Source organism: Topomyia yanbarensis, chromosome 1, assembly GCF_030247195.1.
Source record: "Topomyia yanbarensis strain Yona2022 chromosome 1, ASM3024719v1, whole genome shotgun sequence".
Lineage (NCBI taxonomy): Eukaryota > Metazoa > Arthropoda > Insecta > Diptera > Culicidae > Topomyia > Topomyia yanbarensis.
The window spans coordinates 57,570,833-57,586,921 of NC_080670.1; the positions used below are offsets into that span (position 1 = coordinate 57,570,833).

The 16,089-nt window shown below is 37.0% G+C and overlaps 2 protein-coding genes across 2 annotated transcripts in view; both read left to right on the top strand.

Annotated features, from left to right (window-relative positions):
* LOC131677695 (allatostatin-A) overlaps positions 1-16,089 on the top strand; it is an 83,446-nt gene that overhangs the window by 55,800 nt on the left and 11,557 nt on the right. The window lies entirely within an intron of this gene.
* LOC131677697 (probable salivary secreted peptide) lies at positions 9,988-10,818 on the top strand. Its single transcript, XM_058957665.1, has 2 exons — positions 9,988-10,258; positions 10,317-10,818. The coding sequence occupies exons 1-2, from the start codon at positions 10,079-10,081 to the stop codon at positions 10,488-10,490; spliced, it is 354 nt and encodes a 117-aa protein (XP_058813648.1). The 5' UTR covers positions 9,988-10,078; the 3' UTR covers positions 10,491-10,818.

Consider the following 16,089-nt stretch of genomic DNA (forward strand, 5'->3'; position numbering starts at 1 on the left):
CCATGAGCACCATGAATGCAGTACCGATGACGACGTGGACATGAACGAAAACGCGAGAAAAGACGGACCGAATGACCCTCAAGGTGCGGCAGACAACGCACCTAAATTTTCACCACCAAGGAAGAGGATCTCTATACGCAACAGCAAGCTGCGTCAACAAGACCCTATGGATTGAAAGTTAATTTAAAAACCTATTTTAATCCACCTAGCGGTGCAATTGTGCCTTTCTCAATCATGAAGCACGAGAATGTGTGCGTTGTTTATATTCATTAAAAGCTTTTAACTGCATATATTACATTTTATTATTATACATCACATGACAACTATATACAGGAAAATAAATCATTATTCGAGTTCTAAAATTTTGAAGAAGAAAAAACAGCCACGGTAATATTGAACTGAAAAAAGGTGCGAAATCGGCAAAGTCCCAAAAAGTCGATTTTTATAAAAAAAATTTTTTTCGAGATAACATAAAATCTCGACGTTTCATGCATTTAAAGAGATGTTTGGCATCAAAAATACGAATTCGATTTCTGAAATTTCTTGAGGTTCCCCCTTTGAAAAAAAATTTGAGTTCCGGCTTATATGGGAATTTCATATGTGACCGGACGGTTTAGTCTATATTTCCGGAACCATATAAGCGATCCGTACGAAATTTTATACTTATATATATATTTTATATTTTTGGGACTAAGTTTGTGAAAATCGGCTCAACCATTTCCGGGAAACTGATGTGAGTTCGTAAATTTTGAACGATGGCCGCTTTTCCCGGGCACTTCCGGAACCGTCTATGGTGGTCAATGTAGTCAACGAAAATTTGGTTGGCCGTCGGTGACCTAGAACAGCAAATTTAAGTTGTTTGAGAGACATTTTAGCGAAATTTTTACCTTTTTTGCTTTCATCGGAGAATCGGTTTGAATCACAATTTGCTATGTGATCGCACGCCACAACCTGTAACTCCGGAACCGGAAGTCGGATCGGGATGAAGTTAAATAGCCATTTACGGGGACGCAATACCTTTGATTTGAGGCCAAGCTTAGTCGAATCGGTCTAGCCATCTCCGAGAAACCGATGTGACTGTTATTCTGAATTTAGATACTTCCGCCGGGGCGTCCGGAACCGATGATGGTGGCCAATGTGGCCAAATAGAATTTGAATGGATGTTAGTGACCTAATACTACAAATCGAAGCAGTTGTGGTCATATTTTGGAAAAAAATTCACCATTATACATTCATTGCAGAATTTATTAAAACCGACATTTTCTGCGTGTTCGTACTCATCACCCTGTAATTCCGGAACCGGAAGTCGGATCCATTAGAAATTCAATAGCAGCCTATGGGAACGTTGCACCTTTCATTTGAGACTAAGTTTGTCAAAATCGGTTCAGCCATCTCTGAGAAACATGAGTGACATTTTTGGTCACATTCACACACACATACGCACATACACACACACATACATACATACACACATACGTACATACACACATACATACATACACACAGACATTTGCCGAACTCGACGAACTGAATCGAATGGTATATGTCACTCGGCCCTCCGGGCCTCCGTTAAAAAGTCGGTTTTCAGAGCAATTGCAATACCTTTCTATTGAGAAAGGCAAAAAGGTGCAAAATCGGCAAAGTCCCAAAAAGTCGATTTAAAAAAAAAAAATTTCGTGATAACATAAAATCTCGACGTTTCGTGCATTTTAAAGATGTTTGGCATCAAAAATACGAATTCGATTTCTGAAATTTCATGGGGTCCCCCCTTTGAAAAAAATTTTGAGTTCCGGCTTATATGGGAATTTCATGTGTGACCGGACCGTTCAGTCTATATTTCCGGAACCATACAAGCGGTCCTTGCGAAATTTTACAGACATCTGTGGGGATAATATAGCTATCATTTGGGACTAAGTTTGTGAAAATCGGCCGAACCATTTCCGAGAAACTGATATGAGTTTGCTAGTTATGAAAGATGGCCGCTTTTCCCGGGCACTTCCGGAACCGTCTATGGTGGTCAATGTAGTCAACGAAAGTTTGTTTGGCCGTCGGTGACATAGAACTGCAAAGTTAAGTTATTTGAGAGACATTTTAGCGAAATTTTTACCTTTTTTGCTTCCATCGGGGTATCGGTTTGAATCACAATTTGCTATGTGATCGCACGCCACAACCCGTAACTCCGGAAACGGAAGTCGGTTGGGGATAAAATTTAATAGCCATTTACGGGGACGCAACATCTTTCATTTGAGACTAAGTTTGGTTGATTCGGTCTAGCCACCTCCGAGAAACCGATGTGACTGTTAGTCTGAATTTGGATACTTCCGCCGGGGCTTCCGGAACCGATGATGGTGGCCAATGTGACCAAAGAGACTTTGAATGGCTGTTAATGACCTAGTACTACAAATCGAAGCAGTTGTGGTCACATTTTGGAAAAATTTTCACCATTATACATTCATTGCAGAATTTCTTAAAATCGACATTTTCTGCGTGATCGTACTCATCACCCTGTAATTCCGGAACCGGAAGTCGGATCCATTAGAAATTCAATAGCAGCCTATGGGAACGTTACACCTTTCATTTGGGACTAAGTTTGTAAAAATCGGTTCATCCATCTCTGAGAAAAGTGAGTGAGATTGTGTTCGCGTACACACACACAGACGCACATACACACACACATACATACACACACACATACATACACACACAGACATTTGCCGAACTCGACGAACTGAATCGAATGGTATATGTCACTCGGCCCTCCGGGCCTCCGTTAAAAAGTCGGTTTTCAGAGCAATTGCAATACCTTTCTATTGAGAAAGGCAAAAAAATGTAAAAATCTTAAAAGATCCACGGCTCAGTTGTACTAACGCATTGAGCGGTGTCAAATAAACAAGAAGAAAAAATTGCCATTTTTTTAATTCTCAGCTGCTCCACAACAAAGAGAAAAGATTTGTATATATGTTTCTGACTTGCCTGTTTGGTGGTATCAAAACCACTGTCGTTTGCTCTATTTTAGCTACTCAGAATAATTACACCTTTCGATTTCTATGTGTGCATCATTTAGTATTGGTAGTTATTTACCTCTTTCTGAATTTTTTCGTTGCCTCAGACTATCCCGTTTCCTCTTGAGCATTTCTTAAAGCATTGCAGTATTTATCAACAATACTTCCTCAATAATAATGCTTAATATTTGAGATTGACAACTCTCACACACGACAGTAAATTGAAATTCCAAACGAAACATGGCGCCTCTTTGATATTCTAGTCTCTTTACTATACGTTTTCGATTTTCCGCCAGTAACTCCTGCGAAACATTCATATACCCATGTATATTTCAAAACTTTTTCAAAATGTGGAGAGGTCTAACATACACCCAGGTTTTTTTTTACGCGGGGGATACGTACCGCGTAAAAAAACCGCCTAAAGAAACCGCGGTAATTGGAAAATTCGCGTAAAAACCGCATTAATTGGAAAATCCGCGTAAAAAACGCATTAATTCGAAAATCCGCGTAAAAAAAACTCTCAGCAAAAGACTTTTGCTTGCAAATTTTTTTTTGCACGGATTTCGCAACTAACGTGGTTTTTGTGTAAAATATTCTAAGCTCTTTTGAATGCAAAAGACTTAGAAGATTTTCGGAAAGATGGAAGAGACGGGTCTGGAAGACTCCTTATGGCCTGCACCCCAACAATATGTGTATTTTCGGAATGGACTTGAAGGGTAGGTGCCAGAAATTGCCATTTTGAAATCCAAGATGGCGACTTCCGGTTTACTGAAATCGATATAACCCAAACAATATGGGTATTTTCGGAATGGTCTTGAAGAGTAGGTTGGCAAGCAACTAGATGTGAGCTAAGCACAGTTTCGAGTCCTGCACGAATAACACTTCGAATAAACTGAATAAATTATAGAAAAATAATAAAACAAATAAAATTAAAATAATTATGACGTAACAAAGTTATTCATAAAATGGGTAGATTGATTAATATAAATCAATTTAATAACATAAATAAATCAAATTGGCTCAAATGAAAATTAGACAATATTAAAAAAGTTATAAAATTAAGAGAATAAATTAAATTGTTACAAACTAACAAACTGTCATCCAATAATAAAAAGAACTGACTAACCCGAATTAATAAAATAAAGAATCTGAATAAAATATATGAACTGGGAAAAATTAAATAAAATGATTAAAATAATTGAAATAAATTATATAAATTAAAAAAAATGATTGAATTAATAAGACAAATAATATGAATGTATGGATAATATTTACTCTTTCATGCCTAATATTTTTCTAGCATATATAGGGTTCAAAAATCGTTTTTCTTAAAAGTGTTGGAGTAAACTAACACGAAAAATCCGTTTTGATCAAGATAGGTGCTTCTCTAGCAGTGTTAGAAGCTGCTCAATTTTTACATACCTATCCTTAATATGCATATTCTTCAAAGTTTTCAGTAGTTCAATTGGGCAGAAAAGGTAGCCGAAAGCAGTCAAAAATATTTGAAGACAACAAAGATATATCAAAATATAATTTTTCACCAATAACTGAAAATGTCTCTGGCAGCACTGCTCCAGTGGAATCCAATCAGAACAATTGCAATAACTTCGGTTCTACGGATATTCCCTGTAAATATTAGCGCTCCAATAAACGGCAATAGTCACAGTTATTAGTTTTTACTTGTTTTTGTGGAAGAAATCTTGTCTAATCCCAAAGTTATAGCTATTTGAAAACGTTGTTGTTCATAAATAACAGGACAAACAGGGGGTTCATTAAATCAGTAAAACGATTAGAATAAATAAAATAACCAAAATGAAAAAAAAATGAAGTGAATAAAAAAGTTTCTTTCTATTCATTTTACCATTTATTTTTGAACAATAATGATTAAAATGAAAAAAAATCAACGATATTAAAAGTAACAGAAATAATAGAATAGATTAAATTGTGTCTAATTAATGTTCTGAATGAAATGAATAAAATGAATGATTGAACAAAATTAGTCAGATTATCAAAATGAATAAAATGTGTGAACCGGAAAAATAAACATGAACAAAGGGAATAATATAAGATAAATGAATGAGACGTATAAGATGCATGAAATAATAAACTGATCGGAATGCATACAAAAAATATAATTAATACAGTAGATAAAATGAGCTCAAATAAACAAAATTAATAAAAAGAATGCTGAATGAAAAAACCTAACCTAAATTATTGTATTGGCCCATGGGAACACTGTTAATTTTAACAAATTGTTTAAAAAAATTGTTTTTCTGCGGATTTTATCCCTGGTACCGTCAGTACTAGAATCAATCAATAAGATGATTTTTGAAGGATTTATTCAAGGAATCTAAGAAAAATACTAGTTTTTAACGGCAGTATTGCCAAATATGAAACTTTTTAATTTTAAACTAAAAGTTCATTTTTCTCGTAATACACACATCGGTTACTGCAGACTTTTTTGAAACAAAATTTCATTATACCTACTTTGCTCGGTGAATTTCTTGCACTCTCTTGGGATAATGAAGACATGCAACTTTGTCGGTTTGGATACTTTCCAGGATTCTTATCGAAGTTTGCTTAGCAATCCCATGAAATCTGTTTCAGAATTTTGATTGAATTCTTATCCGTATTTCTACAACTTTTTCTGTGAATTTTGATGCAGAATTCTAGAGGAAAGCTTCTTAGAGGTCTGATGGAATCTTTCTCAAGATAGAATTCTGCGAAGATTATGATTTATTCAAGATGCCGATAGAATATTTTCAATGAAATACGGTGTAAAGGTCTGATGGATATCCTGCTCTGAGTTCCAATGGACTTTGACCCAATATTGCTCTTCTCCCATTATTCCCCTCAACAATTGATTCCTGCTCAGAATTCCAATGGCTTCTTCATGTCCATGTTTTTGATAAACAACCACGTTTCTGAACAACCATAACTTTTGGTACACACAACATATGTTTACAACGACAAGTAAGCTTAATAACTGGGACTAATATCTTTCATTTGAGTACTAACAGTTATAAATATGATCAGTAGAACAGAGGTTATTACAATAAATCTGTTGCCAGGGATAGCTGTGGGAGAATTTGCGGAGACTACACGCGTAGTGACCATCTGACAATCTGGTACGACATTGGTTAACTAAATGATGCTACAAGGACAAGGTTCTCTTTGTGGAGACACAACGCGCACTCTTCTAACTAGAATGAGGGATAAAAGAAACGTTAGCTGTGATATGTGACGCCACCACGTAAATTGAATTGGAACCAAGAAACAGACAACCCCTAGCTTAGTTACTTTATTTTTTTCTAGTACACAAACAATAAATGAAAACCAACTGAAAATACAAATCGCACCTTGAAATTCTGAAAAATCTACTAGGGCCAAAATAGGTACATTTGCATTTACCATAATAGGAAAATTTTCCCTGATCATCTTACAATTACAATTTCTTCGCGAATGAACCTTAAATTCATAAATGAACAAAAAAAGTTTGACTAGATTATCCGGATGATTCGGTTATCCTCTTCACAACTGTATTAAGAGAAGGTTCGACATTTTTAAAAATTAGATTTTTTCTTTGCATTGTTTGCAAGGTATAAGTATCCACGGTCTGTTAAACGGGTGTATCGATCCGCACATAAAAAATGTTTTACAGTCTATTCGTCGAAGCGACGTCCTGGCCACCGTGAGACGTTCTCGACTCGAGACGCGCGTCTCAGGTAGAAACCTTTTCATGACATTATGCATCGATCCCAGAATGCTTCGCGTTGCACTGTAAATGTATACAGGTTTCGAAACGTATTTCACGGCTTGATCTGTTGAGACATCGCAGATTAATCGTGAGTTATAAAACAACCACAAAAAACGGTGAAAAATAAAAATTTGGATCAAATTGTTAGTAACATTGTAGTACACCATATTGGAATCGCCATTTATTTTTTTTTATTTTGATACTTATTAACTCAAATTCGTGTTTATAAATAACAAAACTTTTTTTGTCTCGATTATGGCTGAACAACCAATTAATTTTTTGGTTGAGTTCCGCTATTCAGCTTTTTGTTGGTGGCTGCGTTCCCAAATGCGCACCCCACTTTGACAAGTCGTCCGTCCAATGTCAATTTTGACAAATCATCAGTCTTGTCAATTTTGACAAGCCGTCGCTTGAGTTTCAATGTTCACATCACGGTAGGCGTTCATTTCTGTTCTCAACTAAAACGTTAAACGTCAAATTAAAATTTTGTATATTTTTCCGTTGAAAATAAAAAAAAACCGATTTCCTTTCGAGTCGGCACAATCGAGTGAATTGAGGTGTTTGTTTTGTGGATCATCTCTAATTCAATTCGCCGATTGATATACTGAGAAAAACAATTATCAGCGACACTCGATTTAGTTGAAACAAATAAGCCGGTTGAATTGCAACCGATTTCGTCATTGCAGCTGCAATCGTCAATTTTCTATGAGATTGTTTTTTATCGCTTTTCTAGTTTGGCTTTATTCTTTTTTACGACGAATGCAAGATTCGTTCGGGCTTACTTCGAATAAGGGTGGTTGTGATAAATGGTTAATTTTGATCGAAAATCGCCCATCTCTAAACAAGGTTTGCTAATTTACTGTATTAAAAAAGATGGAGTGCTTTTCCGGGTGATTTTGCACCGAGTTTCGTTGGTCATATCGTACGTGATGAATTCATGTAGGAGCAGAAGCTTGAATCCCTTAATTCTCTCGACACTCATAGTAGCATCCAAACAACTGAGAATATGTTATAAATCTATTAATCAGCCTACAAAAAGATGCGCGAAGCGATTGATATCAACGGAAAAGATTATTGAAAACAAACTAACAAATTTTAAATTTGACGTTTAACAGTTGAGAACATGAATGAGCAGGGTAGGTTAAAGTTTGTGACACTGAAGGCTTGTCAAAATGGACACTCCTGTCGATTTCTCAAAATTGACACTGGACGGTCGACTTGTCATAGTGGGGAGCGCATTTGGGAACGCAGCCACCAACAAAAAGCTGAATATTGGATCGGACATTTTGAATATTGAAAAACTGACTTCAGATTCGTGATCAGCAATGTCCAAATCCCATAATTCCATGTAAATGTTATAAAATATTGACATTCTACCACGAATAATTCATTGAAAGTGGTCTCAAAACTTTATACGCGTTTATCTCAAAACATGATTTTTCAAAACTGCGTACAATCTCATTTCAAACCGATTCAATTTACAGACTTCATCTTTAGACCTCTTGAAAGAAAACCTTTTTCATTGGAGGAATGACCTATAAAGCCTGCAAATTGTTTATATTCATTATTTTTAGTGAAGCCTTAAAGTAGAAAAAAAGTTAAAAAATCGACCTCTAAGTTTGAGATCACACCATTACGTCAAATTTGAAGTTTTTTACCCTTTCTTAGGTCATTCCTTAAATAAATTTAGGTTACTTTAGAGCCTTATTATTAGTTTTGTGTTTCAGATGGATCCCGAGGCAGAAGACTGTACGCAGGTTTGGAATTCCACGCGCACCTAACCTTAGACAGAACGGCACCACGGGTGCCGATTTATTTTTTTCGTCTTGGAAAAAATTGTAGATGAAGACGAAAATATATTTGAATCCTATAACTGTTTCCTTCTATTTTTTTTTTCATAGGCCCACAAAAAATTAATTTTGCTTTCTTTCATTGGAAAGAAACCTCCACTTAACTCATTCATTGTCCATTTTATTAATTGTGATCATTTTCTCAAGTACATTCATTTTGCTCATCTTATGCTGGCGGTTCTGACAGCATGAAATGCTAAGGCTGTGAACCGTTTGGCGATTTTTTAACCTTTAATTAAAATTTGACAGTTCGAAAGTTATTTTCTCTTGAATGGAAAAATTTAACCGAGAGAGCGTTATTTAGAATTGATAGCTGCGATGACCACAAGTTGGTAGAGGTGTGAACATTTGTCGATATTTTAAAATTAGTTTTGTTTCTTATTACATTAAGTATGATAGTCATAGCCTCGAAAAGTAAACATCCACATCATGAAATAACTCAAACAAATCTTAACACAACACGTTATCGTTTCCACCTTTATCCCTTAATTTTGTATTGAAAAATATTGACAACCTCAATTAGGTACAGAAAATGTTTCCACCTTTTTATTCTGCATCATGGGTAAAATTTTTTACCATCGAGCTGTCAAATTTAACTACCGCTCTGTCAATTTTAACATTGCTCCAGAGTAGGGTTATTTTGCAAATAACTTTCGAAATGTCAGATTTTAACTTAAAGTAAAAAAATTGCCAAACGGTTCACAGCCTAAGGCTGTGTATCTCACGGATTCAACTGATATTTTACGACTTAGTCCGGTCTGACTTAACACCGACCATATGGCCCTATTCCACGATTTTCTAAACTTTCATCATTTAACGCCTTGCTCTGTGTACTATGGCTCTTAATATTGCAAAATCTGCTTGACACCTTCCAGTCCCTCGCTAATTAAATGCAGTTACAACAGTCAGTGTTTACCCTCAAATTAGTTAACACTTAAAATGTGTGATAATAGTAGTTGCACAACATTAGGTAAATAACCAGGTCAGTAATTACAAATATTTTACGGCCATAGGAGGATGACTACACCTCACCTATTATAATAACAGTTTCTCTATAGTGCCGAAAACACGCGCAAGTAGAAACGCGTGGTTAGAACAGCTGACGATTGGCATGAATCATCAGCATGCTTCCATTACCCCATTTACACGAAATGTTATGTGAGCTCAAGTACCTATGACAAGGCTGCAATGGTAAACAATGCTGCCATCACAACAACTAGTTATTTCCTTTTACATCTGAATACCAAGAATTCTGCGAACAATTTGGCTGGTACCATCTTGCACGATATACCGCCGAAGGGGAATAGATAAGATAAGGTAGGTCGCGAGCTTCTAGAAAAAGTACCGCTATTTTATATTGCTCATGCTATAAAATGAGCTTACTTCCTTGCTTCCGATATCAGTCCGTACTAGAATAGGTGAAAGTGAACATTAGCTAACTAAAACAACAACCTACAAGTGTCATCAAGATGAAGTTCCTGGTTCTAGCTGCTGTTTTGATCTCACTTGGTGCTCTGGTCGTTAGTCAGAGTCACAACTACGCTTGGGGATACCGAGGACCGTACGATGTGATGTTGAACCGTACGATTGCCATCAAGTCATCCTCGATGCTGCAGGTCAAAACCATGGATCTAGTTTATCCGCTGAAGGTACGCATCGAATTGGAAAACTCCGTGCCTCGATAATCAACTGATCTTTCCTTCACAGGGTCAGCTGGGTCGTAACATTACGGCCATAAACATCACGGATCAGTATATCAACGGTAAGGGTGGGTACGCGAGTCTGCTGTCCGGTGGCGTCGGCTTCAATCAAACAAAGATTCATTTGAAATCACAGCGGGGTAACGGTTTCAACTTTATCGTGGAAATTTATGGCCGCTAATTTAGACAACAGCGACCAGAAGAGTGGAAATGAGTCAGCGCCGGAAACTGGCTGCCTGATCTGAAGTTATTTACTCCAAGCAGAATGCGTGTTTTTGTATGGACAAAATTAATTATGAATGTGTGCTTATCAATTCGAAGCATTATTGAATTGGTCATTATGTAGAGTACATTTCATTGTCTTATTTATAGATCTGTAAAAATATAAAGCCGATAAGAGAAACAGCTGTAGCTATCGCTACATATTGTTTTTCATTCATTCGTTTGTTTGTATCTCCAATCTGATTCACATTGATCAATAACAACCATTGATTGTATGAAAACGTTAATTACCGGTGTTTTTTTAACAGAAAACTCACATTCACCAGCCACCTGTACTGTTTTCTATTATCCTTCCACGCCATTTACACTGTTTCCTGTTACTTATAATTAACGCCAAGTTATCCGATTCAAGACGTTAATCATAACCGCCTGTCATTGCTTATTTTCGAAACCCGTGAAAATATATTTACGGTTTTTTATAGGTTTACTATTTCAACTATCAGGCAGTGACGAATCTCACACCATGACCTAACCATACATAAGCAGTGTATCCATCGCAAGACAAGTTCCTACATATCCCTTCTAGTTAGTCACAGAGGTTACTGAGGGAGGATGGGGGCAAGTGAAACTAAGGAATCTAGTGTCTGTATTTTGCTCGAAAGCCACCCGAATAGAAATTAACAATAATATCTACCACACAATCATACAGCAATATTAGTTCTTACCATTTTGTACCATTGTTTATCGCAGAGTTCTTCTAGTAAATTTGTAATACAAATTTTGCGATGCAGCTGAAGTTGACGATGCGTAGTCGAACTTTTTTTCGCTTTTTGGTACGCAAAATAACAAATAAAAATATTTTAGAAAATTGAATTATTACGACCACACCTTTTATTCAACTACCTTGATCCCTATCCTCTTGCTGGGATAACTGTCAAAAATGCTAACCCATGTGGCAAAAAAATTGTTTCAATCAGAAACAGAGATGCCAGATTTGCAGACAAGTCTGCAAATTGGCAGACTTTTAATTTAAGCTGCAGATTTTTTCGATGACGCAGATATTTGCAGATTTTTTAGTTTGGTTGCAGATATTTGCAGATTTCTTAGTTTGGTTGCAGATATTTGCAGATTTTTGAATATAAAGGCTTTTGGTTACACTAGCTTTCCTGACATTTTTTGTTCTTCCCAGACTTTTAAAATTATTATCGCAGACATTTGAAAAAAGTACCTGGCATCTCTGATCAGAAAACCCTTGAAGGAGCTGTCATATCATGTGATCATCTCAATTAGTAGTGCTATAGTTTGATACAGAATGTGAGCACTAAGCAATGCCAGGAAATGAATTACAAATATTAGATAAGATATACTCCACATACTGCGGTTTGCCCCAGTCTCCCTGTACATTCCGAAATGCGAGCGATGAAATTTAAACATTGCTCACAAGAGTGTAATTAATGATTTGTTTTGGCGTAACCTAACGTGCTCCCGAGTCGGCATGGCTGCAAACAATGGAACGCTTAATTGTCGCGCACACACGTATTAGAGCTGCCTAATTAATTTTCTACGGAGGCCATACGAGACTCTAGCAGCGAGTCAGCCTCAGCAGTGGACCCGAGCAAAGTCCAACATCAAAATTACAGCAAATAGACAACATATTTTGATATCAAGCATCAAATTGAAATTTTATTTTGATATCAGTTTAAACTTTTCAGATATGACATCATTTTGATGTGCTTACATTTTTAGACATCAAATTGATTACTTATTTTGTTATCAATAAAATATTTCACCATCTCAATGAGTTTTCAATTTGCTTTCACTGATAGCATGAATAGTTTTCTGTTTGATGTCATAGGGCAATTTTTCTGCTTTCGATTTTGATATTTTAACCGTTAAAACGACTAAAATGATAACAACCTGAGCAATCATTCCCTACTACATCACAACATCAAGTTTAGTTCTCAATTTGTTATCAGACTTTGCTCGGGAAGATATCCCGTTAAGGCCTGTGTGATCCCTCAGTGAACGTAAATCTTTCTATTAGGAACACAGAGATGGAATGAAAGCATTTTAATGTACCAATCGATTCCTTGCAAATAATCCACAGAAAAATCTGTTTAATGTTAATTTATTTACCCGTTGTTTCAATTGAATTCACCGTAAAATATATTCGCGCCTGCCCCTTTCCTTGTTCACAGCTAGCTACAACAAATGGCCTGTGTTAAGCCAAAGAGGACCAAGTGCCATTTTGAGGTACTTTATCTAAAATCGCTTTAACATCCAATGTAACACCAGGAACTCTAATATCTATTATGTTTTGGGAGCTCAAATAGCAAACGAAAGCAAGCAAGTGTTCTTTGACTTTCTACGTAAATGGTAAGTTATCGAGAAATGAATTTTGGTACGAAAAATACACGAAAAAAATTATGGCGCTTAGCTCGGTTTGGCTTAACGCAGGCCAAATGTGAACGCGTCTATTTCCGGAATTGATGATAGGGGTGCTTAGTAAGTTTTCGACAAATCTGTGTTCAGTGAAAACGTTTATACCGCTGTTTTTGATGTTGCTTAGCGATTTTGTCAAATTTGAAATCCAAAAAATATCTTCCATTTGGTTGACTTCGTTGGGCAATTTGCTGAATATAGAGTGAGTTTCATACAGGACTGGGTTATGATTCAGGTATACGAAAAACTACCAAAAATTAAGTTCTGTTGACTCAATTTGAGGGTATCGTACAATAAGGTAATTTTAATGTAGAATACATTTAAACTTTCAATGTAGGAGTTCCGTTTCAAAATATCGGCTGTGGCAGCCGCGTCAGTTTTTGAACGCTAATAACACCAATATAATGCAGCAACCGAACACTTAAATGAAGAAAAGTTTTAACCCCCCCATCATTTTCATTTCCGATGGGTGGAAACACACACGCGAAAGAACCGATTTTAAAACGCCCGACCGAAACTCGTTCGTGATTAGTTCCCGCTAATTTCATGCCGCAAATCTTGAACAGAAAGAATTGTGATTTCAATCGGTTTCACCAAATCCATTTGATAGGTATCCGCAGATTGTATGTAAACTCAGGGAGGGAAAGTGATAATTAGGATTCATTTCCGTGGATTAATTTGTGCAGCTCCGTGCTAGTAACCAGGACCAATTGGAGCAAAGGCGATGACATTTGCATTGCTTCCACCTACATTCCTCTTAGGGCCTCAATTACCAACAAAAGATTTTGCGATATTGCGGAATTCCTCCCCACACCGAGGCTAATTTTAGGTGATTTTAACCCCTTCGATACGGCATGGTGTTTCCGTCATGATGCTAATTGATCTACCTCTCTCCGCGAGCTTTGTGACAATGTGAACATTTTGAACACGGGTTTAATGATACTGATTCCGGCTCCCCCAGCGCCCCCAAACGATTTAGAAGGTAATCCCTGATCCCCACGGCAGTGACCATCTGCCAATCGTAAATACTATCGCTGATGGTCCAGGGCCACCGAATACAATCAATGTTTCGAATGACCTCACATGAAGTACCCATGGTAGGCCAAAGAAGGCTTAGACGCGTACGCGGAGAAGGCCGCCGCGTATAAGACCTTCCGGGGCGACAGGTTACCTGTTAGCTATGGGTAGTACGCGATGTTAGAAACGCGAATGAGTTTGATGAAAGCCGCGAACGAAGTTTGGTGAAAGCCAAGAAACGAAGTTACTGACGCTGATTCGCTGACGGACTAACGAGAGAAACATCGATGGGCACTCTTTGGCGCACGGCCCGGCGCTTTCGAAACCGAAACAGTACTAACGAGAGCGTGGAACATTCAAACTTTTGGATATGATAACGCGTACGAAACACCGTTTTCGATGGTGGACTTCTCACTTGGTCTTTTATCATGGAACAACAAAGTCTCAGGGCCATACAGAATCAAATTCAACTTGTTGATGAATCTGCCACTGTACCAATAGACACTTGTGGAATTTATTTAATAAGCTTCTTGAGGGTAACAAATAACATTGTCCCTCATGAGGCAAGTGAGGTCATCGCCATTTAAAAACTAAACTTTGACCACATTACCTATCGACCGATTGCAATGCTGTCATCCGAAAGTTGTACGAGAAAATGATCCTATTCTCGGGTGTTTCTGTTTTATCGAGATATAGGACCAAAGACGAACACTTCTAATTTAATATGTTACTATGTTTTAATTGCCGCAAGGTTCTACTGTATCGATTTTGTTGACTATTTACGGCAAATTTAAGACTAAGAGATACGAAAGCAATGAAATTGAAAGACGGATAGGAATTCTAGAGCGAATCAGTTATAAACTTAGAACGGAAAACTAGGACTAGACAGGCTCATATGGACATGATCGTAAGGAAGTGTGAAAAGTCCTTTGCCTTCTGCTAAGTAGGAGTTGGGCGCGGCACCCAAGTGGGTAACATCAAATACATAACCGGAGTGAAGTAGGTAATACTTCCGCAGCTCGGAAAAGAAACTTTTTTTGCAGTGTTCATCATAACTCAAAATCTACTGAATCAATCGTTTTTAAATTCTTCACAGATTTGACGACCACATCAATCGTGAAACCAGTATCTAGTTTTAACGCAGAATCACATGTCTTCAGTGCAGAGGAAATATATTCATTCACCAACCATGTTATGTAGGGTCTTGTCAAGTGGCTCGAATCTAACCGTCAACAAACAGTTGAATTCAAATGGAAAAAATCAAATTCAATTCAAGTCGCATTAGGAGTTACTCCAGGCTGCCATCTAGGTCCTCTTTTGTTCATTTTATTTGCGAACGACATTTCATTCAATCTTAAAAACATAAAAGTTCTTATCTATGCCGACGACATGACGCTTTTTTAGAAATAAAGAACGAACAAGATATAAAGATATAACATCAAGAAATACATATGTTCTATTTCTGGTGAAACAAAAGCCTCTTGCAACTAAACATAAAAAAAGTGTAATGCAATAACTTTTAGTAGGAAACGAAACGCACCTGATCATTCCAATCACTCTAGGAAATCAGTTTTTTTGTACAAAAGTGTGAAAGAGTTGTGGTTATGCTGAGATATTGACCATTATAACACAATCTTCCACAAAGTAAATAACATGCTTGGATTTATAAAACATTTTGGCTACAATTTTATTGCTCTATATACCAGACTTCCTATGAACATCGACAAGTTTGTACCTGTGTTCAAAATTTCGTGCACGCATTCAACCTCAAACATGCTTCGTCTCGATGTACAGGTTCGCCTCGAACCCAAGCGAATAATGTACAAACTCTAGTTCAAACATCCATGTACGTACACCGGGTGCGTACTTGAGAGCGATTCGCACAAGGCAAAACGAACCAATGTATACGCACACCGTGTACATGGGATTTGGTTGTTTAGGTGAACATGTGCTCATGTTTTGATACGAAATAGCATATTTGAGTTTGTACACGAAGTGTGGGTTTAATATGAGCACAGAACCAGAGCGAACATTGTCCACGATGTTCATTTGGGAAGACTGTCGTATACAATCAAAACGTTATACATCTGTTATGTAAG

Bases quoted from the DNA above. Each gene is read 5' to 3' on its own strand.
- LOC131677697 (XM_058957665.1), top strand. From the start codon at position 10,079: ATGAAGTTCCTGGTTCTAGCTGCTGTTTTGATCTCACTTGGTGCTCTG. The intron at 10,259-10,316 runs GTACGCATCGAA...TTTCCTTCACAG, and splicing joins ATCTAGTTTATCCGCTGAAG to GGTCAGCTGGGTCGTAACAT.